The 25,885-nt window shown below is 45.4% G+C and overlaps 2 protein-coding genes across 2 annotated transcripts in view; both read left to right on the top strand.

Annotated features, from left to right (window-relative positions):
- Nucleotides 1-18,157, top strand: part of LOC131263656 (frizzled-4) — a 38,164-nt gene extending 20,007 nt beyond the window's left edge. Inside the window, exons 2-3 of the mRNA XM_058265888.1 lie at nucleotides 2,717-2,916; nucleotides 16,790-18,157. Of these exons, the coding sequence (XP_058121871.1) occupies nucleotides 2,717-2,916; nucleotides 16,790-17,544 (955 nt within the window). The 3' untranslated portion in view covers nucleotides 17,545-18,157. The remainder of the gene's footprint in view (nucleotides 1-2,716; nucleotides 2,917-16,789) is intronic.
- A 2,557-nt stretch (nucleotides 18,158-20,714) lies between these two features.
- LOC131267599 (chromosome transmission fidelity protein 18 homolog) overlaps nucleotides 20,715-25,885 on the top strand; it is a 16,517-nt gene continuing 11,346 nt past the window's right edge. The window contains exons 1-4 of the mRNA XM_058270517.1: nucleotides 20,715-21,448; nucleotides 21,521-21,686; nucleotides 21,753-22,585; nucleotides 22,650-22,869. Coding sequence (XP_058126500.1) covers nucleotides 20,787-21,448; nucleotides 21,521-21,686; nucleotides 21,753-22,585; nucleotides 22,650-22,869 — 1,881 coding nt within the window. The 5' untranslated portion in view covers nucleotides 20,715-20,786. The remainder of the gene's footprint in view (nucleotides 21,449-21,520; nucleotides 21,687-21,752; nucleotides 22,586-22,649; nucleotides 22,870-25,885) is intronic.

Here is a 25,885-nt window from a genome sequence, read left to right as displayed (position 1 = left end):
CCGAGCGTTCGCACCAAAACATGTTAAATAACTTCGCGAGTATTAATCATTTCGTTCGACTTTGACAAACGAACGTACCAGAGTGTTTCCCCCACCGGCATAGATATGACGTCCAGAGTCTAGCTCCTTCCCAACGTTGCCGATGAAAGCAGCACGACCAACAACACGCGGTCATTTATCATTTCAATCTGGTTTCTTTCCGATCCGATGGCCTGTCGGTTTTGGAGGTTGAGGTTTGCGCGTATCGCGTCGATCGATGTCGGTCGCTTCGCCGGCTCGGTCGCTTCTAATCGCTTTCCGATCTCGCTTTCCAGCGCCGTAAAAAGATCTGTCAAAATTGAGTTTTCTCAGCTCCTAAGGTCAGTCGGTTTCGATCTCTTGCGGACGTGTTTCAGATACAAACAGTTCTTCTTTATCCCATCACCTTTTCAAAGGACTGTGTGCCTTTCTTTCCACCAAACAAAGCAGCGTTTCGTCATCAACTTTTGTGCGGATCAGATGTATTTATCAAATCAAAAAGGCATAGCAGAGCTTGGTTACATTTCCATTGAGACTTTAAACGGTCCGCTTTATCCGTTTAATCTATCTCACGAACGCCAGGGAACAACTATCGAATGCCTTGTCGGTATCACAAATTTAGTTTGTTTGATTAACTTTACGATCGTCCGTGAAACAGGTCACCACCTTTCGGTTTCTTGCCGAATCATCATCCTCCGTCGCCGACAAACGGGTCAAGCTGGGATTGAACGACTGCCAGGGTTGAGGATTTCCTGCCCAGTGGGAAAGGTAAATGAATGTGTGATCATAACTTCGCCCAGAGGAACGATTTGGAATGGGAATTTTCCAATAAAATACTCCGGTGAAGGAGGTACCCGGCTTGGATTGTGAACTCACCCGAATGCCAAACCCCAAATGGTTGGACCATATTTTCCAATTAAAAATCGATTCGATCGTGTCGCGGCCACTTAATTACATGGCGGAAATGGCGTTCAGTTTACGCGGCTCGGTTCGGATCGAGTGGGGGTGAAACCAGCATGTCTTTTGGGGGTAACGGTTTCGATTGACACATCACTTACGGAGGAGGAGGAGAAGAAGGAAGAAAAACAAACGGCCGACAAAGCAGGCTTTGCTGAAATGAAAATTTATTTTAGCTTTCCCGGCGGCCGGCACACAGCGTTTGTGGTTACAAAATTAATCAGCCCGTAAATAATGACCTTTGGAAGTCCGGCTGCGAGGCGAGAGGTAGACGGTTTCATGCACGGTGGGAAGTAGTGCGGAGTGCGGGCAATAATTTATAAGCAAACCAATCAACCAAACAGTGGTTTAAAACCGGGTGGTGGAAGGGAGATGATTGGACAGATGGGTTCTGGGCGGCACGATGTTACTGTGGAAAAGGCCCCATAATTCTCACCGAAAATGAGGTGAAAAAAGGAAACCCACGGCTCGCTGGTCGGAGGGAGGGATTTTCCAGCAAAGGTAAAGGAAGGCGTTGTGCTTTGCCCCTTTTCCCCGCCCCGGAACACACGATCTAGAAGAATGTTTAATCATCGAGTGATTTATTTCGATTACCTTATTCTTCCCCTTTTCGGGTGGGTCGATCGTTTTTCTTCGGTTGTATAGTATGCGCCGTATAGATCACCTTTTATGGGAAGAGATTTTAGGGAAATGAGATTTTCCAATGATAGGTGATGAGTATAACGTTTTGTAAATGAAACTTGTTTGTTTTGTTTTTGAGGCATGGCAAGAAACCACTCTTGCCACAATGGTTGGTAATTATATGAAAGCAACTGACGATAAATTTGTGGTTTCTCTTTTGCACCGAAACCTGCCCTCGAAAGGCAGTGCCACAAAACGCCACACGCGAAACAACACCGTGAATCGTCATCGGCTGTCATAATCCGTGTGGCGCGTCGTTAATCGCACCGTTTATCTTGCGTATTTTAATTAAATCCTCCCGCTTCCAACGCGCACGCAACGGCGGGCAAAATCGCGAACCTGGACCCGCAGGTGATGATGTTTGTTGTCTTGTGCCCCACACACCACCACGCCCCACACACCACGACTAGCGGGAAAGGAAGCGAACGAGAAAAGCTAATGACAAACGATTGCAAACACGATCGTGCTGGACCAAAAAAGGAATAAAATTAAAGCACAAAACCAAGACGTGAGATCGCGTGAGAGTCCCGTAAATCCCGCCGCGCACTTATTATACGGCCGGCCAATCTTCTACATGCTACAGCACCCTCGTTCACTTCCCTGGTCGAGGGTGTGCAAATTTTCTTCCGGCCCGAAAATTCCCCCGGCCGGACCCGAACCGTTGAGGCCGTTTATCTAATCAGGCACGGTAAATGTTGCATGTAAAAATAGACTTAACTAATTAGATTTTTTTCCTCCCGTTGGGGCGATTGGTTGAGCTTCGCTCGTTGTGCTTGTGTTTGTGTGTGTGTGAGCTATTACTATGGGCGCACGACTGGCTACCGGTTTTTCTGCATTATGTTTCCGGTTTTCGTGTTTTGGCTCCGTGGACCATTTCGCACAGTGGGCGGACGATCGAAAGTGGTTTGGACAAAAGAGAAAAAAAAACACACACATTAATCAATTATCGTTTAACAGTTCAAATAAAATTTCCTTATAGATCTAGGGTTGGGTTATTTCCAGAAAAAATTTTTTTTAGTAAAATACTAATAACGTTTTCTTCGATGTGTTTCCTTCACAGGTGGATGATCTTGTGCCTGCGTTGGAGTAAAGCGGTCCGTCGGCAGCTCAATGCCGAGCTCGGCTCGCCGTCCGATCTGCACGCGGAGAAGCCGGACTCGTCGCACGACACACTGTTCCAGCTGGCGGCCTGGGGCATTCCGGCGCTGCTCACCGTCATCGTGCTCGTGGCGCGTCTGGTCGATGCGGACGAACTTTTCGGTAAGTTTAACTACCCGACCCGACCGTCCGTGTTGTTTTTAAGGGAAAACTTTACGAGGTTACCACTTCCTAAGCCACCCTACCGCTCCGTGGCAGCTTCAGTTTCCGTTGCGCGGTTTGTTGTATCTGCTTGGTAGTCACATTGCCTTCCGTTTATGACACCGCCTCAGTGTGGTCGGCAATCCGGGCTTAGAAGTCAACGGCATCGTCATCTGATTTGCCGTACATATGCCTCGTTCGTACAACGTGCCGTTCAGGAAGCGAAAGTTACAGTTTGCGTTCGAGTGCACCGGGTTTATGGAACGGTTCGTACCGCTTCCTTCTTTTTTATCAACGACCAAATATTTGCCAAACGGTCACCGAATGTTGGATAAACAGTGCCCTTCGAAGGGTGCTCCCACTTGTGTCTCCCAACCGACGTCACAATTTGATTATTCGGTCACTGAACGAACCCCCTCCATCTTTTTCCATAACGCACCGCACAGTTTGGATATTCACCGTATCTGTCTCGCGCCTGGTTTCGGCGGCCGATGTTGTTCTTGCGATAAACGCCCCATCCTTTCCCCAGCGAGCAGTCAAACGGTCCCAACAAACGGGTGATGGCCTCACGCCGCCGCCTTGGCTTTGCCTCGGGGCGACATATTATGACATTCTGCCCCGCCTCGTCGGATGCGAAGATGTCACGCCACTATCTCTCGCCGATCACTGACACCCGGTCGGTTGTTTTGATAGTTCGTTTGCCGGCGACGGCATCGGGGACACCGCGAGTGTATATGTTTACGTTGCGTTTATCTCTGGCGGGCGGGCGAATGAAGTGTTTCGTGTCGATGCCGCCACCAAAATGTCCACCAGCTACCCCCACAGTGTGTGTGCGTGCATGTTGACACAAACGCGCGCAATATGTTCGTTTGACATCTCGAGCGATCCGCGTGTGTTTCTTGAACGTCTGTTTTTTTTCTTCCTCTCCTTATCTCCTAATTTGATGCTTGCCCCAGCAAGTCGACCCTTTTTTTTCCTTCTGGCCACTTTGTTGCACCGTTGTCGCCTCGGCTGGGGCGCAATTGTTTACTCTCTTGGTTGGTTGGGATTAATTTACTCGGATTAGAATCCGCGGGGCTGCCCGGCGTGGCTTCCTATTAAAATACAAACCCGCGTAGTAGTAATTGCACTCATTTTCTTCGGGCTGTTGTTTTGGGATGAAATCTAAATATTATTCTTCGGGAAGGCAACAACCATTCGGTGCATCCGATAAGACTTCAGCGGGACCCGCAACAGGGGTGGATAATTTCAAACGGTGTACCAGCAAATATTGTCGCCTGGTTTCGGTGCGTTTGGGTAAACGAGGTTCCGGGGTTGGTTAGAATAATATTTGCCCCATGCGCTGAATAGTTTCCGAGAGTGTTTAACTTTTCCCCGTCAAGAAGCGGAATGGTAAACGGTGGATTAATTGCTTACACTTGTTGTTGCTAGTTTTTTTTAGTGTGACTTTTAGGTTTGTCTCATTAACGGTTCTTCTCTATTTTTAATCTTCTGGTCTTCTCTGTTCCGGCTGTTTAGTAAAATCTTAGTTACCAACTTTTGTTCTTGAAAAACAATAGAAACTTTAAAAAACATAAATTTAGATTACGCTAATTACTGAAATTAAGGTCTGACTTCTATTCATGAGTATAATTCCTTTATCAAATTAGCTTAGTTTATTTAAAAATATGGAATATGTTTTGAAGGCTTGAAATTATATCCTAAGGAAGATAAAAGATGACTGAATGGGAGAAATATGTATAAATTGAATTGCCCTATTCGATTATTTTTATATTAATTAATTGTTTTTGAGCGGATCAGTTCAACTATTTATTTAGTGTTCGAATGTCTGAATGTTTTCCCCGGAAGCGTGTGTAAAACTCAGCTTTCACATTCAAGAAGACTAACAAAGTTAGCGAAGACGTTACGACCGATCAACTTCACTCCCAAGTCAACTCCTGAAAGTCCCAACAATCGATTTATGCCCCGGGGCAACGGGTCAAGGAACGTGCAAAAACAGTCAACCCCATCGATCTTGCGATCGCAAGCCGTTGATAGCGCATGCATTCCCTGGAAAAGGTGCATGTGTGATTGCTTTCGCGCGATAAACGAGCGTGAAGCGAAATGCCCGCAGATAAAGCAAATATATAAAGGAAATAGTCTCCATACTCTAAACGAGCCCAACGAGGGATCGCCAACCAACGCCCGGAGTGTTCCGCAAAAAAAAGGGAATGAAAACTGGCCAACGAGCTATCGAACGAAACCGGTTCGATGGAATGGCTGCGCAGCGCATGAGACCGATCATGCTGTTGCTGCTGATGATGGCGACGATGATGATGATGATGATGCTGGTAGGTGGCAAAGCGAATCGTATTTCCATGCTTCCGTTCGGGGGATGTTGCATCCGATGCACTTCACACCCGAGCTTTCCCTTGGGAGGTGGATCGCTTTTCACCTCCCCCCCCCCGTTGTTGTACTCGTTGATGGTAAATAGTTTTCCAACCACTCAGCACAATCCACTCGTTTGAGTAGGTATTATTTATGCTTGCGAACGTCTTCGGGCAGGCCTTCCATTATTTCTCGTTTACTTGAGGCAACTTTTTAATAGGCGCGTGAGGGGAAGAAAGAGAGAAGAAAGGCATCGTGCAGCGATGACTCGGGAGGACGGGAATGTGCTTCGCGTCTTCGAGCCGGGCAGGAAGTTTCGCGCTCGTAATAATAGGAAATAAATCAATTCGGGAACGAGGAGCGAATTATCGTTGTTATGAATGTGTGCAGCGTCCGAGCCCTTTTGGCCCACGTTTCGATCGAAATGAAAATGCACCCTCGTGGCTGCCGCAATATGGCAAGGAAAGTGCAAAGCAAGCACAAGAAATGTGCCTTATTCGATCAACACTTTTACACCCCACTGCTCCACCACGGCTCTTCGTCCGGATATTCGAGAGCCTGCATGTTTCCTCTTCCGTTTATGAATGATGGTCTCTTTCCCATTCACTCGCTTTATCCCTTGTTCGCCGAAGCCCTTCAGCCCCTGCCGACGATCGAGGTCACGGCGGGCACAAGAGCACATATTTCACCTACGGTTTTGCACGATCCTCCCACCACTCCCTCTGTCATGGTTGCGTTGAACCAACATGGCACCGCGAAACAATAGCGGTGTCCAATCTTTTCCCTTTTTTATCCTCTCCATGCCCTTCCTTTCGGCCCGGTATTATTTGCCGAGATCGCGAGAGATCGAATCGCAAACGATCGATCATTCGCCAAATCATTATCCTTTCGTAGCGTTGTGCTTGTTCCGACGCGAGGCAACTCCGGTCGTGGAGCATTCGACAGGATCGCAGGTATGCCAATGTTGTCCATGCCTTTTGTGGAATACCCGTGGGTGGTGCAGGGCTGGCGAGAGGGTTGTGAGAAGGGCTGCAGGGTGCATAACATAAAATCACGACGTCGAAGTGACACGCGGTGTCGACAGGTCGGGGTGGTGTGGGCCGTAAATGGCGCGGATGCAGTTGCCATGTTTTTCTCGGCCGATATCGGTGGGGCTCGGGGAGGTCGAGGGAGGGGTGGAAACAGGGAAACACAAATGAACCGCGAGTCCTCCGCTGCGTTCCTTTGAGGTTAGTGTTTTTATGGGCTGGAGAAAAATGTGCGTAATGACATTCATATATGCAGCGGGTAGGTTTCGGAATATGTAAAGGTACAGTGATGGTCGAGAAATTTGCATAACGTTGAATATGGTATTGTGATGCTATAAAGTAACTATATAGCGCTTTTCAAATGAAAATCAATTTGAGTTTTACTCCTAGTTTTAGAAGACTACTTCTTCCTAAAGAAGATTTATTTTTGTAATGCAAAATGCGTTTCTCTTAACTGATGGGGAATATGCAGTATCCAAGACCCAGATGAAATAGACAAAACTATGTAATTCTTTGGATAACATTTTGCAAACAGAGAGTGGCAGAGAGAGAGTTAAAAATGGTTCGGCAATGTAAATCTTGGAAAAGTACATAAAACTTCCTGATTATCCACGAATTAATATCCGAAGTAATACACTCTTGTTTCATATATGATAGTTCAAGCGCTTTTTTTCACAACACAGTCTTTGATCAGTAACGTTGCCCCATTCAGAAGAAAACAACAGTTGATATAATGCTTGTATTTATATGAAACTCATGTTCTAAAACAAAGGATTTGGATAAAGAAAACATATAATAATATAAATAGTGAATACTACAATCGAATAATCTAAACTCATATAGGAATCAAAAAGATAAACAAAAAAATGTGATAAAACTGATTTATTTATTAATTCATACCTGTGCAACTGGCATGTCGTTAATAAATTTAATGATCTCGAAACCCCGAAAAACTCCAAAGCGCGGTTCGATGCACATCCGCCTAATGAGAATCATCTTCAAAAGTTTAACGCCAGATAGTCACACTTCTTGTCCCTTTCCTTCTCCTGCCGGTGCATCAATAACTAGCATCGCTTCAACTAATCAAAAAGAGCGCGTCAATCGACGCGTTCTACAGTCGGGTGCACTCATTAGTTATGCTCGTTAGTTTCCGCGCAGTGGAGCTGTAAATCTTCTAATTTTAGTTGTATGTGACAGGACGCGAAGTAGGAGGCAAGTTGAAACCCACCGAAGCGTGCATCGGTTTCCATGGCTACTTATCTGCGGCCGTAAATTGATGGTGAACGATGTTTTCGGTTGGACGATCGTTAGATGTCGTTTAAATTCGGGCCCCATGGTCGAAAATGATAGGCATTGGGTGGAAAAATGTCATTAATTTATTTCAATCGGCCATTGAGTAGTTTAAACTAGAACTCCTAGAACTGCCACTGCCATTCTTCTGTTAAATGTTACGCGGAAGCCGATCGATCCATCAAAACCATCGCTCAACATCGCGATGTTTTGCATCGGCGCTCTCTGACATTGAGTGAGTTCTTGGCGACAGCCCCTTGCTAGCTGCTTCTGCCGCCTGCCGGCACTGATAAGAGCCCAATTTACTACTGGTTATTTCAGATATCGACTCATCGTCGTTCGAGTCTGCCACTGCCCTGCACACCGACATGACACTCGACGCTCGAGTGTAGCCGCACTGGAGACGCTCGATCGATACCGGGGGTATGCGCCGGGTGCTAGAGATATATGTCCAGAGTCAATCTAGTCGAAGTACCGCGCCACAGTTTTTGATTGATAGGCTGTCAACAGCCGACGGAGCAACAATGGCAATCAGCACACGACATCAGCCACAGAAGCCGTGTCGGTGTGAGTTTCCCTGCGTTGTCGTTTCTCGATACACTCCGTTTGATACCCGCCAGGTCCCAGTGTATCGTCCAACTTCAGAAGGACTCCAAGAGTTGACAGCTACTTTTGCGCGGGGTTTCTCGCGCGCGGCTCTTTTACAAACTCTGCCCGCCAACACTCATTTCTTCGGTGAGTTATCTTAATTAGGATCAATCAAGCATCCGTTCGCCTAGAACCGTCTTCTCCGCAACATCATCAACACGGTAGCTTTCGTGGCATTTGTTTGCTTTTTGCTTGGCAGAACCCTCCCGAGTTGACCTTCTTCGAAGGAAGATAACATTCTGGCAGATAGAATACATCACTGTTTAGATAATTTAATCAAACAGCACAATACAGTTTGCATCGATGGGTATCAATTCATTCTATTAAAAAATGTAGGGAAGAGTGGGGCAATACGGATGAGCTACTAAATGAAACAAACTTAATCAACATATTCTATAAATCATCTCTTCGTGTTTATCAATTTTCTCTTATCAGAACGATATAGTGAAAGTAGTTTTTTTACCGCTTCTAAAAATAAGCAATCAACAGGGAATCTTTAGATTTCTGATCTGATTTCAACGATAGGTATTATTTCTTCCAGCAATAAAAGTTAAAAGTATATAGAAAATACCCTAAAACTAAAGAACTAGATATTTTAACTGGAATATTTATTTGAAGAAAAAAGCTAAGAAAATAGAAATAGGCAAAACAGTTTACCCGTTTCATTTTAGGCTTGTTCATTTTACCGTAAAACCTAGTTAAGGTGCATTTTGCCCCTAGTTTCTATATGTTCATGAAATGTTTAATTTTGTTAAGTTAATTTTTATTTCCACCTATTACTTTTACTTTGTATTATGTTTCTTATTATTCGTATTGGTGTTGGAGCAACAATGTTGTTTGATATGCCAATAGGGGGAAAACGAAGGGCCATATTGTTGTTGGGGGTAAACTGGGGCCAACAACCGCAAATGGTCGTGTGGAGCCCCAAACATGGGGCGCATTCTACTTCCATGACTTTCATACCAACGGTTGGAAGGTGATTGTAAATCAACGACACCCTATCCATTACCGCGACCGCTCCTCCTCGCCATTCGCCTCATGTGACGCGATAAGATATCAGACACCACTACCACTGCCCACACCAGCTTCCAGCCAGCGTTCCTGCCACGGAAAAGCGTTCCACCAAGCCGGTCGGAGAGCTAGTCGATTGATTTATCGTCGATACAATTTGATTAGGCTACCGCTCGGGTAGGACGGCATCCGAGTGGAAACCGGAGCAGGGGCTTTCGGCCAGGCAATTAATAATTTATATGACGATCGATCGACACAATGACGGCAGTGGTTTAGGCTCGATTCGATAACTTTCGGGCTTGAACTGCTTCGACATCCGGTGTGCGTGAAGGATTGGTTTCCAGTTGGCCTGAAATGATGGAGCACTTTTGATTGACGATTAGTATCGGGAGGCAAAACCACGAGCGACAGATATGTTTCACGACATTAATTTTAATCTTTAGTAGGGCTTTTGATTAAGTTCATATCAGGAAGGTCTTAAAATTGTTTACTTTTCATTGGGTTTCACTTTTTCTTTTTCTTGCAATACTGTTCCTGGGTAGGTTTCTCTTTGTGTATTGTCTTGCAATCCATTTATCGTCTTTACGCGTGCAATACAAAATCAGCGTCTGCTTCAGGACACATTCGAAAGGATGCAACTCAATGGAAAACCTCTCGCATCTCGCACAGTATCATGTTACGGCGTTTGAAAAACGTCCACAAACCGTGAAATTTCACACGCTTTTTCCGAGCACCATTATTTTACTCTCCAGTTGCATATCCGGCCGATTTTGGTGCGTTTAAGAATGGCTTGCTGCAACGCTTTTCATAATTCATTGCGCCGTTTTTGATTGTGTGTGCACATGTGGTAAATGGTTTTCTGTACTTCCTTCATTGTCATCAGCTGTGTACCACCGAATTAGCAGTCAATTCTTTGGGACTACATATTTTGGATCGTCTGGAAAGGTGTGAGATTTTTAACGTTCTGTTCCATCCGCTCGAGTTGATCGTTGCTGGAACTTGTTTTGGGGATGTCGGGACGCCTTTTGTCATCCGAGCCGGGGTTGTTCGTTTGTCAAGGAAAAAAACAAAACTTATGTAGGCAAAATGGATTAAAAAGAGATTCGTGCGCGGCATTCGTTTGAAGATGTCCCGATAGAAGACCATCCTTTTCGTTCGGCGATTGGAGGAACTTCCGCCGTTCATGACAATGGAAAGAATGGGTCCGTTTTTTTATTAAATCCACGTGTTTTTAGTGTTTTTTTTATAAATCATCTTATCTGCATGTATGTTTGGGAGGTTGAATATCTTCATATCATATCTATCAGATGGAGATCTTTACATTCGTTACATATACCATATTTCGGAATATAATTTCTTTCAGTTAACTTTTTCGGTAAATTTGAATATGATATTAAATTGTTTTCTTTAAGATACTTCTCGACAAGTTAAAAGAGGATATGGTTTGTTCATTTTATATACTAAGAAGTGATTGTACATGATACTATTTCAACACGAAAATAATAATATTCGAAATTACAACAGGAAATCTTATCTTGAACCGCGGGCAAAAGACCAGGGGCCGCAAAACAATGCGATCCTTGCCTTATAGACGTCTTGTTCACGAACAGCCAGAGCATAAAACAAAGCCCACAAATTATGCCAACGAGGCGCATAAATCATGCTTCTTTATGCTTTGCCAGCGCACCGAAAGCTTGTCACCGCCGCAAGAGCTGGGAAAACAATAGCCCCATTCAAACATGGGAAGCAACCAACAACGCATGTGTGCGTGTGTGTGTTTGAAAAACCCTACCAAAACATTCCAAAGGGCAGCAGAAGGGACTTCGCAAAGACGCAGCATCACATCGTCGAAGGTTTTGAGCGCAAAGTTATGCTCGCATTTTTATTTCCCCATCCCGATGGTTCCCTTTTCCACGATCGAGATCTCGATCGGATGCTTGCCGTCTGATCATTGTTGTCTTGCTTTTTTTCCTGTTGTGTGTGTTTGTGCTTATTTTTCGGTAGCTCTCCTTATTCGGCCAAAATGAAGGAATAAGGCACGGTTTGCTAACGAACCTCGAAGAACAAAACAAGACCCCAAGAAAATTGGGAAGGAAAAATCGAATGCAAAACCTGACCCATTGGGAGAGGGGGTGGGTGGAGGATATTGATCGTGTATTGTTGATCCTCAGTTCGAATTGATTCCCTCGCGGATTTTTCTTGCATTCCCCAACGAACCTGGCCCGGAACGCATTCAATTAATGGTCGAATTTATTCTGGTCCCATGGAAGGGATATTGTTATAATATGGAATAAAGGAGTGGTGAAAAAAAAATCACTACAAGAAACTACCATGTTTCTTTATTTTATTTTCTTCCCTGGCGGCATATTTTTACTAGTAATTTATTTAAATTGCAAACATGAGATGAGAATCGTGGCGGGCGCTTCCGTCGTTTCTGCTGCTGCCAACCTACTTTAAGGACGTTGGTTGGGCGAAACATTTTCGTTTTCGTTGTTCAAAAGATGCACTTTTCTTCTTTCCTGGTTTGCAGCTTTGTTGGTTTGCTTTCCGTTCTCAACTCGTTACCGAAATGAGAAACGAAGCGGAGAAAACAATAGCTTTTGTGTAGATGGTTGCTTTTCTCTTCGGTTTTGCCTCAAGTTATGCTACTGTATGCTGCTTTTGCTTGCTGCAAGGGTGACATATTTTCCATTCGATTTGCGTCTGGATGTGTTGCAGTAGCGATGGGAAAATACAAACGAAGACCGGAAAAATCTCGCGACCGAACGGAATGCTCGCTTAAATAAATGTATGAGCATCGCAATTCAACGTTCATGGAAGTGCTTCACCCATTGCATCAGCAGTTACGTTTGAACGATTTCTTTTTAGATTCATGTATTCCTCTGTGAGTTTTAAACTTTATGTAATTCTGATGATTCTATGTAAATCCAAAACTGTTCGGCAATCACAGCAAACCGATGGAACTAACCGCAAAGAAAATTTCCTCAGCCATCCCCAAGGAGTCTGTTAAGATCTCCGTTGCGACAAAAACCCCCTACCAGCCCAACCGACAATCTACATCGTTTGACGGCGGGGACATTCGCACCTGCCTGCAACGTGAACAGAAAAGGGCCAAGCCTGTCAAACAGTATGGCACATAATTTTGCACAAGTTATTGTTATTTCGCGTCCCGTCCGTGTGCGCTGACATCCCTTTGCACGCCAGTTGTTCGAACGGAACTAGAGGTAAAAAATAAACCGTCCCTCTTGCCATGCATGAACCACGAAAAGTCAAATGTTACATCCTTCCAACGCACAGTGGGGTTTGGGGAGGATAGTTTTGGATGAAAGAAGAAATGTTACCAGCTTACTTTATTACTTGCTATTAACTTTTATGACAGTGCAATAGTAAATTAAAACAGGCTTTATAATAAATTTGATCACTTGCATGATGCCATTCTACTGGTTTATAGGAGTCACATTTCAATTTTTTTAGCTTCCGAGACAAAACCACAAGTATTAAAACGGATGAAAAAAAATTTCATGCCTGAAAAACATCTTCACTAGTAAACAAATGATAACAAACAACACTGCTTCGTAACAAAATCATTGCGATTTGCGGATTTACAAACGGATTAAGTTTGTCGCCCTCGTAAATATTGATTGTTTTGTTTATATATCTTACTTCTTAAATACTTTTTTGGCATATCTGATAAAATTGTGTGTGTTTGAGATAGAGACTTATACAATTTCAAGTTCTAAAATAACTAACCATTGTTATCATTTATTCCGTGCTTGGAACAGAATTTGTTTTATATTCCTCCCGCATATAGTTACCCGAGAGTCAAAATATAGTTTATACCAAAAAATAAATGAATGTGATAAAAATTCACGGAATTAAAAACAAAAGAATTTCGTTAGGCTGAAATTGTGGATGTCCGAAAAAGAAATTCTTTTTTTCAATCATTCTAATCAGCTCCGATAGCTGAACTTCAAAACTGAGCAATACAGAATTGTTTTTAAATAGTTTAAATAAAAAGTTTAAATCAAATGTCCACCATTTTACGTTGCGGTTTCCCACTGTGCGGTTCATTACGCATACGCGGGTGTGTGTAATAAAAACGGAACGAAACGGTTCAACCCGCTGGCGGGAAGGAGAATTGCATCTCGAAAGTGCATTCCAGCTGTTGCATATGGTGCATTCGTAACGAACGGAAAAAGAAAAAACAAACAAAATCACATGCATTGCATCTTGCTTCGTCGAGACAGGGAGTAGAGACTATTTTTTGTTTGTTCAATATTCGTTAAGATTTCCGTCGCAGCATTTAATGCCTCTCGGTTCTTCGGCTTCGGTTGTTAGTTAGGCCCCCGTAGTGCTTTACTTCTTTTCTTCATTTTATGCTTCCCACCACCAGCAGATTTGACCACCACCATCCGTTTCGGTGAGGTGAGACTTTACGAGCCCCGTTAGTGCTAGCTTTAGCACACACTTGGCTCCTTGGATGGTTCTGCGTGCGTCGCGAAAGGGGTTAACATTGGCCGTAAAATATTGACCCCTGGCTAAATGCACTGTTGGCGGGCTCTTAAGATGCCCTCTTAAGACCGAGAGGCAGTGGCCATCGCTTTTGTCCGGATTTGAGAGTGTTTTTTCCTCCGTTTTCCGGTGTGTCGAGTGGTCTCAGCTGCTTTCAGTTCTTAATGGAAGTGCGTTTTATTTGTTGTTGTTTTATAAACGTTTTATTAAACGTAGATTAATTAAACATTTACATGTTGTTTACTAATAGTTATAAGATATAAATATGCATTTGTTAAAAAGAAATAGGGGTTTCTCTGACGTAACAAGCGTTATTATCACCTGATTAATCCCGTCACTGTTCGTGCGTTCGGAAAGGTGTTGATTCGAGGCTCGGCACGATCCATCTCCCTAGCACCTTTTAAATTGATCGGTTTTCCACGCTGCTGGATCTGAATGCAACGCACAGCAAACCGATGTCGGCTTTCCAGAAGCTCCCAGAATTAATTGAAAACACCAAAGAGAACCGAACCAACTGCCTGCCCTCCCGCGGTGGGTTCTGATAACAGCGAGGTAAATTTCCCTCTCACGACTATCCATTTCCCTTGTTTTTTCCGTTGTGGTTGCTGATAGTTTTTCCCAAACTTCCCAAGAGTTTCCACCGCGTTGCGACGCGTTGTTTGTTCATTCGAGATAAATTACAATAAACATTCGGAAAATCTAATGGTGCCGCGCTCCGTGATACAGTGGCGCGGTGATGGAAAACTGCCAGCATAGAATGGGGCGGAGCACACGTTCGACCAACCACCCACCTTTCCCTCCCGCAGAGCTAACCTAAAAAGATCTTTTCCGGAGTCCGAAAGGTCACGGGTCTGATGGCTTACGGACGGCGCGAGATCGATGGGCTACAACTTTTTGGCCAAAATTTCCATCCATTTGATTCTTCCCCGGTTTCAGCGTTTCTTTCGTCTTACGTATTTGCGTGCGTAACCGACAACATCGATCTCCTTCCTGCCCGGGGTGTGAAGGAACGATTTCCATCATTCCCTATAAACTTTCCTCGGGGCTAGAAGTTCCCTGCTGGGAATGAAGTATGTGGCGTGGTGTTCCTTAAAGACTGGAAGTTAACGAGCATCGGCACGGTTTGATTTAATTGATGTAACAATTATACGGCTTCCTTACTTCAACCGGTTCAGTTTTGCGTGGATAAGTTTAAAGGTGGAATGTTATTTTTATTGCGAACCAAACATCACACACTACAGACCCTTGAAATTTGGACTATTTCTACATCGATTTCATAAATGTGCGATCTTTATTTTTTGCGTCCAATTAAACCTTTTTGGCGGTATTTCTCCCGCAGCGCATCACATATGTTACATGTCAGCCATACACACACACATACACCCGCCCGTAACATTCCGTAACATGTTGGAAAATGTTAAATCCTCTCGTCGGTGAGCTATGCGTTACACCGCGTCCAACCCCCGCGTGAGATGATGTTTATTTATTATTCCGTAATTTATTGTTTGATTTTGTTTGGATAATTAATTCGTTCGTCCGGTTTGCGCGGGGCCGAACGGGGGTTGGGAATTATACACCCGACGGGTCCAGTAGAGCGAGGTAGTAGAAGGGTGAATGTTTGCTCCCGCCTTGCCTGGATCGTCCGATTTACTGCGATCGGGCGGCATCTCAATGAAACGCGGAAGAAAAATGCCTCACAACGGGGCGTTCGACGGTTGTATGGCGGCGAGCGTGTGTTAGTGTGATATTTTTCCTAGTGGTTTTGAAAACTTTTCGAGAAAAGAAAAACCTATCCCTCTCGAAAGCAATGAACCATTCCGGTTTGCACCGGGCGTGCGAAGGAAATCTCTTTTAAATCACTTGTAACCACAAACTTTTCTTTTCCGTCTTGCCGTAAGTTGGTTTTTTTATAACACCCTCATTAGCCTGGTTTGGGTTTTCTTGGAGTCTTCGATTAACGTTGGTGTTGACAGGCGAAAGAACACATTTTGTGTGCTATTTATTTTTCGACTCCGCTGGTGAAGTGATTTGCTGGAAGAAGTAAAGAGGTTGGAGTAAAATTTGATCAAATAATTAGTGAAGGATATTTCGGTAATTTCACGTTCAAAACCTTATTTACTTTCTATCAAAATACCAAAAACAAATTGATTCAACATCTGCAAAACCAATTACAAAAATTGAACCACTAAAATACACTACGACCTGAAAAGGATAAATTGTAACATGAAATAAATTTGAACTAGTTTTGAAGTTATGCATAATTGAGACATATTTACTATATTGTGTTATATGCTTGGTAATAGTTTATTCATGGAAAATTGAACCATGTTTTTAAATAATACATTTATTTCAAGCTGTTTTTACTTAATTTGGATCACTTTGTCGTCACTTAATCTAGTTTACCGGTCTTGGAATAATTTAAATTGCTCAAATGTTTCAAATGCTTTATGACGAAAATGAGTAAATTATATTAAAATTTTGTTTATTGATTAAGTCATGTCGTTCATTTCAGATCAAACAAAAACCTATTGGCTGATATCTTGCTTTGAATGTAAAATTAGACACCAACCTTTTGAGATTGTAAAATGGTTGTAAAGCTACATGAAGAACTAAACGAAGAATATAAAACATACTTTAGTCAGTCGAAAAGTACACACGGTCTACTAATTTTATAGAATAAATCATCTTTAATATAGTTAAATTTAGTCCTAAATCATGTTCAGAACATAGAGCTTACTGTTCTTCAGTGCGCCGAATTTTTTGCAAAACAAACATGAACTGTATAAGGTTCTAAAGCAAAAAGAGGATTAAAATCTTAATTGGACTTCGAAAAATTCGTTGATAGTTGATTTTGCAGTGTTTGGTTTGTTCTGGTTGTTTTATTTAAGCACTTATTTTTGCAAATATTAAATTAGTACTTAGAACTAACCCATAGAGTTGTAAACTAATACCTTATCCCTTTTTCTGGTACCTTCCAGGATCCTGTTTCATTGGAAACCAATCCGATAAGGCACTGCTGACGTTCGTGATCGTGCCCCTGCTGGCGAGCTGGGTCATCGGGTCCGGCTACCTCTTCACCGCGTACCTCCGCAAGCGTTCGGCCGCCCCGCCCCTCGTCCACAACCTGCCCGTGCACATCCACGGCATGGGCAAGTTCCTGTTCATCTACGCCGTCCCGAGCGCGGCGCTGCTCATGCTGATGTTCTACGAGTACGCGTGCCGGGAAAACTGGCTCCAGCTGCCGCACCCTTCGTCCGAGCCGGTACTACCCGCCCGGGCCCCCCTCTGGCCGTTCGTCCTGCGGGCCTTCATCGAGCTGCTGGTGGGCGTTCTCGCCTCGGCTTGGGCCGTCGGTCCCCGCATCGTTGGGCTGTGTCGAGGGCGCAGTGGGAGCGGGGGACGCGGAGGCCCCAGTAAGCTGCCGATCGGTGGTGGCGGTGTGGGTGGTTCCGTGGGTGGTGGTGGTGTTGGTGGTGGCGGTTCCATCTACAAGCAATCGATGGGTCCCAAGCTGGGCGGCTTCGGGGGCGGCGCACCGTCCACCTACTCTACCGCTTCGTACCAGACGGTCTGTCCGCAGAACTCGCTCGTGTCGGTGTCGATCGGGAAGCTGCCACCATCGCGGCACGGAACGCGGAAGTATCCTTCCCACTCGCACATCAACCGGAAGCCTCGCAGCTACAAGATGTCGACGCAGACGATCAGTCTCACCGGCAACGAGACGGTGCTGTGAGGAGGTGGGGGAAGGGTTGGATGAAGGAAGAGGGTGAACCACGCACGGTGTGAACGTGTGCAGTTGTGATATTAATGTTTAGAGAAGTGTTTAAATTATTTAACGAAAACCACTATGCCACCGGTTTCCGAAGGCGGCTTCGGAGATGTTTTCTGGAGTTCTGTGGACAGTTTGGGGGCCGTTCGTAGGATATAACATATTTCTGCAATGGTAAAAGAGGGCTAGTAAGTTGCAAACAAAACAAAAACAAAAGAAAAACAACAAGAAAGGGCAGAAAAACACAATCAGGAATGAAAATAACAGGGTAGTGTAGAAAACCCATCATCGAAAAGGATTAAACCGGGTTGACGAAGGATGGACGAAATATGGAAAGCTAAACGGAACAACGAGCAGAACAAGAAACATGAGAAACCCTCCAAACCGGTGGCTGTATACAGTAACATAAGGATCGTTTATTTCAACCTACTTAAACGTAAGGGTTTAATTATATGGTAAACGCTACGATCGCAAACAATTTTGCAAACTACAAACAGGGACAGGTTCGTGTTTTCGTTTCGTTTCGTTCGTTTTGGGACGATCCGTTTTCGTGCGGCCATCGGTTGGATGGAAGTGGAGGGCCTAACGACGTGCCACAGGAGTTGTTTGCGTCTGAGAGAAGGAGTGTTATTTGTGCTGTAAGTGAGGATTGAACGTTTTGTTGGAGATATTTGTTGTAGATCCTTTCCTGAGGATCTTGTTCCCCAATGATTTCTTATCTTACAAAAAGTAGTATAGCGTCAACTGGAAATTAGCTTGTTTGTATTGTTGTCTTGCAAATTTTAAGAGAAAGTGTTCATCTCATATTAAACCAATTTTAAAAACCCTCACACCCTGAAGATATCATTATCCTTTTCACGCGGTTTCTCTTTGCACTGGAAAAACGGGCGACATGCGGGACAGTTTTTCCACAAGCATGTCCGGTAGCCTGGCGATGACGTGATGACGTTCCATCACAGGCCAACATATCGGTTTCGTGCTGGCGGGGAAACGGGCACTTTCCCGATCCCCAAGAGCGTTGTTAATGGTTCGCCCAAATGTATGATCACCGGCGAATGCAAAACGGAGGTTGTTTGAGGTTTTATTTTTACATCTCCTTACGTTTATTACACCATTGGAGATCAGATTGAGAGTCGGTTCGTTTTTTTTTTTTTGCTTGTCCGGTTCGAAGTGCGATGATAATTCGCTTTCCTTTTCTTCGCGTACACGCTTCGTGTTTCGCAAGTGTTTGTGAGTGGCGTCAACGGCGCGTCCATCAGCGAAATTTGGAAATGATGGCAGAAGGACGCAGGACCGATTGGCCATGGAACATGGAAGATGGAGAAAACCAAAAAACAAACGAGCTTTCCGTTCCTTCTGCGTACGGGTGTGCAATTTCATTGCACATTTTTCCTCAAAAATGCACCACATCTCGTTTCTTTTTGCGTGCGCGCACTCAACAGTTTTCGGGTTGGAAAAAAATAATGCAATCGATTTTTGATTGGATTTTTTCCCCATTTATGCTGCGTCCGATTTCCGTTCCCGGGCCGTTCGTGGTTTGGTTCGGAGATTTATGTAACGCTTTTGGACGCGGGTGCCGGGGGGTTAAATGGTGGCCCATGTCGGCAACAAACTCGAGTGAAGGTTCTCTGTTCGATTGTCGGAAGTAAAGTGCAATGGGGATTTTGGGGGAAAGATTTCTACGCTCCTTAACTCTTAACGTTTTTTTTTGGTAGCAATTCGATCAGGTAACATGATCGTGAAAACGGTTCTTTACGAGGTGCCGAAGTGTGTGGTGAGCGGCTGGGACCTTCTTCATCCCCCTTTCCCCTCGTATCGGAACACATATTGGCGTTTTGGAAAAGTGTGCAAACATTAACTATCGATAAATACGTCCTTTTGGTATTTAGATGGGGAGTGAGGGCAGAACGGGGATCACGTCCGGAGGAGTAATTTTTTGATAAAAGAACAGCTTACGATAATGTGTGGTTATTATGGCCATACCGTGCCACAAGTGAAGCTCATTTTGGTGTGAACTTTCAAATTTGATACTTTTTTGCTCTCCACTCTAGTTAACATGTGAAAAATGTGAAAGGTCCCGCTTTTGGAAATAATTTGATGGCGTCTCCATCCAAAACAAGGAAAAGACGAAAATACGAACAGCGTGCACCCTAGGTTTGCAAAAGATCATCTCGTAACGAGATTGTACCTAAACATGTAAGCTTGAAAGGAGATAGATTTAGGCGATAGTGAAACGAGAATCCTACTTCATTGTTCTAGTAGCTTAAGGCTTTCCACGCTTCGTGCAATCCCAAGGCCGGGAAAGTACCGCAGCGTCCTGTGCCATTTTTGCGATCTTCGCTGTCTGCTCCCTGGAAGCTAACGAGTGTGTGTGTGTACATATTAAGGGGGAGTTGCTAGGGATATGTAGCGGTTTAGACGAGATGGAAGGTTAATGTAGAAACAGCTACTTATCGCAGCTTGTATAGTCGAACCGTACTGAATAAATATTAAAGAACACAAATACTTAACACTTTCTACGCAATCGTACTCTGTGCCTGTAAAAGCTAGCTGTAAGAATGGCAATCAAAAAATAAACTATGGTCACCGCGGGACATGTAAGCTACCGCACCGGAATTGAATATGTGAAAGGAAATGCTTAGAAAATCTGTTAGTAATAAACACATGTGTAAATCTACAAACTTTATTGTTATTCTTTTGACTTTCCAAAATGAAAGAAAAGGTAGAAAACTACTCTAACTAAATTGGACTACTGTTTGTTTTTATCTAAAACGGTAAGCTCAACGCTCTACATTCTAATATAGACATTTCTGCAGCATTGCACAGAAAAACAAAATAAAAAAACCCGCTGTAATCTTCGAATTTCAAAATATAGCAACCATATACCGCTAGAGGATGCTGTATGCACTTTCGAAATGAGTTAGCGCTACCTAGTGGCAATTATTCGAAACAAACGCCTTGCATGAAGCGGCATCTGTTAGATTATTTGAAGTAGATTCGTTGTCTAAGCCTTGGTTTTTGTGGCAAATCTGTCAATACTTCGGCACATCTTTCTGCAGTCACCTCGGATGTCGAAGATTTGGCGCGAAAATGAATGTCATAACAAACAACACAAAGTGTTGTTAATCGCAAGTTTTCCTGGGTTTCCGGGACGTCTTATATTTTGTGTTTTTAAGCCGTAGATAAGTGTTATTTATTGTCCGAAAATGGATCAGTATCCTACCGAAGAGGAGGAATATGAGCTGGTGTACGGGGATGACCTGGACGCGATGAACGACATGGACAGTGAGCCACCACCGGAACCAAAAGGTGGTCCACCGGCACCAAGAACCCCTTCCAATGCACTACGGTTTGCGAGGGCCTCAAGTGTTTCCTCAAACTATCGAACACCCGGGCAGCTGGGAACGATCGACGAAAGTCCACTCGCTAGTCCGGCCCTTTCAATTATCACGCGTGGCAGCAGCACCACGCACAAGCGCTTGTTCGATACACCCGGCCCGTCGTCGGCGTCCTCCTCGAAGGGCGTGTACGGTCGTGCCGCATCGACACCTTTCCCTGGTGCCACTAACTCGCAAGAGAACGCACTTCAAGCTTTGCAGCAAATCGACGCCAACCCACGGAAGCGGCGCCTGGAAGCGCTGTTCGGTGACATTCAGGACATCGAGGAGGAACCACTCGAGCTGTACGAGTACAGTTTACAGAAGAAAACGAAAACCGAGGAAGAGCAAGACATGGAGCTGATCGAGCGGATACTGGAGGCACGTCAGCGATTCAACACGGTTGCGAATCCTTCCAAACCGTCCATGCTTTCCCGGGCCGAAGCGTTGCATCGCTTTAAGATGGACAACATTTCCCGTGAGCCACCAAAGTAGGCCGATTGATTTGTTTCGAAAGGAGTTCAATTGTTTCTAAAGGATGCCATTTTTCTCTTTCCCCACAGATGGCCATCGATGACGGTGCGGAGAAACGATCAAACCGTCTACGTGCGCTTCCACTCGGAGGAGTTCGAGAAGAAGCAAATCGATGAGCTAAACTGCGCGAAGGACGGATACAATGGTCTTCTGGGGGCGGACAAGGAACGCATCTGGCGGGAGGCAAATGAAATTGTAAGGTTCTAAGTGCGATGAAATCTTGCCACATGTATTCTATAATTTTCTATCGTACCATTTTAGGTTGCAAAACGCCTAACAGAACCGATCAATGCAATCGAAACTCCTTCACCGGGTGTGGAGGAAATTATCATTCCGAGCGAAAGTGGAAGTGTTTTGTGGGTGGAAAAATATCGACCCCGCCGATACATCGATCTGCTCTCCGATGAAACGACCAACCGAAGCCTGCTCCAGTGGTTGAAGCTTTGGGACAAGGCGGTGTTTAACCGGGAGCCGAAAAAGGCGAAGGACGCCAACAAACCACAGCATCAGCAGCAGCAGCTGAACAGCTTCAACAAGAGAACCGGACGCTTCGAGTCTAACGGTGGTTGGGTGAAAGGTGGAGGACGTAAACCGCGCTCGACACTAAACACCGAACTGGACGAAAACGGATGTCCGGTGCAGAAGGTGGCCCTACTTTGCGGACCCCCTGGTCTCGGAAAGACCACACTGGCGCACACAATCGCCCGACATGCGGGATATACGGTGCGGGAGGTAAACGCCTCGGACGACCGAAGCCCGGACGCATTTCGGTTGGTGCTGGAGAACGGTACGCAAATGAAGTCGGTGTTGAACGAGGAAAAGCGACCGAACTGTATCGTACTGGACGAAATCGATGGCGCACCGGTGGCCGCAATTGAGTTTCTTCTCCGTTTCATCGCCGGCAATGGTCCTGCGGGACAGAAAGGGGGCGGCAAAAAGGCAGGCTCCGGTAAGGCGACCCGTGATAAGTTTGTACTAAAGCGACCGATCATTTGCATCTGCAACGACATGTACGCACCGGCGCTGCGACAATTACGACTGGTGGCGTTTGTGGTCAATTTCCCACCGACGGAATGTTCCCGGCTTGCTGATCGGTGAGGATACCTCCATCTCGTCTCTCGACGAAAACTTTTACAGCATTATCCGTTTCCGTTTAAGGTTACTTACCATCGCGAAAAGGGAAGATATAACGACGGATCTCTCATCGATGATGGCGCTGGCGGACAAAACCGGCAACGATGTTCGAGCTTGCCTTTCGATGTTACAATTTTTCGCCTGTGCGAAAAAGCCCATCCGCCTAACCGATGTACTGAAGTGTAACGTTGGCCAGAAGGATCGCCAGAAGGGACTGTTCAGTATATGGTCATCGATTTTCCAGGTAAACAAACTCATGCATTCGCTAATTATTTTACTACATCGTGCTGCTACATCCTAAAGTGGGTGTTAGGCTACTCAATTCGAACGCTCCCCGTTGCGGCCAAAGGCGGACGAATGGTGGCTCGCTTGGGCGAGAGTCAAAGCGTACACTTTCAGCGGTGACGGGCCGGTCGGTTCGATCACTTTCAGCCCGGTCGGCTGGCGGATCTGGTTGTCCGTCGTCTCAGTGCCACGGCTGACGCGGGTCTGTGTGCCCTGCGATTTGGCGCGATAGATTTGGGTTGCCTTCGGCAGAGCGCGGCTCGATTCGACCGTCTGCACGGCCGACGTGCGCTTGGTGCGAAGGTTTGCCAGACGGATCGCTTCCCGTCGATAGTCCCAAACGTTCCAGCGGTACTCGCGATCGATGTTGGACGGCACCGGGTGAAGGTCGGTCTGCACCTCCTGGTCGCAGGTGGTGGTGATCTTCATTTGAAAGCCTTCGCTTCGAGGTGCATTGTACGACGAGTGCACCTTGTCGTAGATGTTCAGCAGGCAGACGAGTTGAATCTTTTTCCGGGCAGTTTCGACGATTTTGTAAAAGTATCTGGGAGGAATAAGTGGTAATTAATCAATCGGTTTAGAAGTCTCTCTTTGTAATTACTTATTTGGATCCTCGTCAAAGAACACGACCGGTTCAGCAATGTTGAAAAGATAGTTTTCCTTTTGCATTCGGCACACTCCCATATCGATGCTGCCCGGCATTAGCAAGCCTTTTCCTTCAGCCACATGCCAGAGGCAGAACTTGAGCAGTTGAATCTGAAACGAACTCGGATGAGAAATTCAATGGTATAATTTACTATCGACGATCTAACGTATGTGACAGCATCATCAAGAATAGCATTTCTGCGTTTACAGTTCCCTAAGTGTAATTCTCCCTAACTTACCTCCATATTGTCCTCGAACGGAACGATCTCGCAGTTTTTTGGCTCCACCAGCGAAAGCCGCTTTCCCTTCACCTTGTTCAAACGATCCACATCGGTTTGGATTTGACTTTCGCCTAGCAGCCGATAGGCGAGATCGTCAAAGCTGGCGCACCGTTCCGTCAGGCTCGTCAGCATGTTGCTCATCTGGTTCATTTCCGACAGGAGAAAGATGAAATTTTGAAACTGCAACCAGACGCGGGTCAGTTCGGAAAATTTTGGCTACAAAGCAGAAATGGAAGTCGTGATAAAAGCATGGTTGTTCGATGTTCACTGGTGACGGTTTCTTCTTCACGTACAAACACTCGATCGGTCGGAATGGCAGTACGGTACTGGACCGCCTCGTGGATGCGTAGCAGTTTCGCCTCGTACTCCTGCTTGCAGCTGTCGATGGTGAGCTTCATCGAGGCCAGCTCGTCGATGAGCTTGCGCGTGTAAACCTCGTGCTGGCGGTACATGATCAGCAGGTCCTTGATCGTCTCAAAGTCCTCCGAGCTGATGTTCTCCGGCAGCAGCGTTATGATGGAACGGTTGCGCAAATCGTATGCTATCGCCGCGTTGAGGGCGCTCGTGAGCAGATTCACTTTGTCCATGATTTCGCACAGCGTAATTTGGAGGATCGATTTCGTCGATTCGTGCGATTGGTCGAGAATTTTCGGTACTGCAAAAGTAACGTTTGTTTGGATGGAAAACTAACGCACCGAGAACAAGCCGTTCAACTTACAATCCGCCATTCCGTTGGCCGTGTTGCCCGAGTGCTTGTTGAAGATGCGTATGCCGGCCACTATCTCCCGGATGTCCTTCAGCGCCATCAGCCGGTCCTTCCGGTCGAGCGTGACAAACTTTGCCTTATCGCTGCGCGACATCACCGAGTTGAGCGCACGCATCGTTTCCGCCAGCACATCCTTCGACTCCGGGTTGCCCAGGCCCATCGTCATCACGATATCGAGGATCACCTTGTCGAAAATATCGTCCTGCTCGTCCTTCGTGATCACGTCGTTGTCGACGATCTCCTTCGTGAGCGGGAACGTTTTCGCCTGCAGGTTGCGCGCGTGCTTCTCCACGATTTCGTCCTTGTCGAAGAAGTTATCCAAAACGTACGCCTGCATTCGGAGCGTCACGAGCACCGGTGACCGATCGTCCGCGAGGAGACCGCAGCACGCCTCGACAAAATCGTCGTGGTTACGACGGTCCGCGCTGAGCGTTTCCATGAACAGCTCAAACTTGGGATCGAGACTAAGCAGATTCATGACGAAATTAACGAGCGGCCGGTCGTACCGGATGTTACGGCGTTCGCAGCTGCGAACGATTTCCTGCAGCAACGGCACCAGGGCGGTGTTTGGCTCGAGCAGGCGCGCCCTCGGGATAGTCACCAGTGCGGACATGTTGGCAAGGATGTAGTAAACTCAAAACTATTTCATGTGGCTCGTTGGTCAAATTTCAAAAGAACGCCGGACCGCGGGACACCTTACCGAATCGACTGAACTTTCGACACTGAACCAATGTTTTATCGGTAGCCAAGGTTAGGGGCTGCGTTGGAATGTTGCTTCGCTGTGCATGGGAACTGTGATGTATGCCGCCGTTGCTAGGAAGTCCAAGTGCCCAAAGCCTACCCCCTGTTGTTGCTATGGATTGTTATTCGGGCGAATGTACGGCCTACTCCTTTCTCACATGCTACCCGCACTCCCGTCGAAAAAAGAAATCAGCTGATAGAAATGAGAAATATTGATGGGAAAATTGAAACGGATAAGGACGATAGGGGCAATGTACTACTTTGCCTGTGCATTCGCAATTGTTCATTAAACCCGAGTTATTGGTATAAATGTTGTTACAATAGATAAAAGGGTTTTAGCTTTGCTTATTGCGAAGTGAATATGAGATCGTGCTGCTTTTATCTTCAAGAATAGATAAAATATTGCTTATGTTATTTAAAACGGTGACCGCAACCAGAAAATACAAAATGTAAGCAAAGGAGGGTAAATACGAAATACTTTCTCTATTAGAATCCTCTTAGAACTTGTCCCCATCTATCATCCATTTTGCCCCCAACGACCC

This window comes from Anopheles coustani, chromosome 2 (genome assembly GCF_943734705.1).
Source record: "Anopheles coustani chromosome 2, idAnoCousDA_361_x.2, whole genome shotgun sequence".
NCBI lineage: Eukaryota > Metazoa > Arthropoda > Insecta > Diptera > Culicidae > Anopheles > Anopheles coustani.
This window is presented reverse-complemented; position numbering and strand designations above follow the sequence as displayed.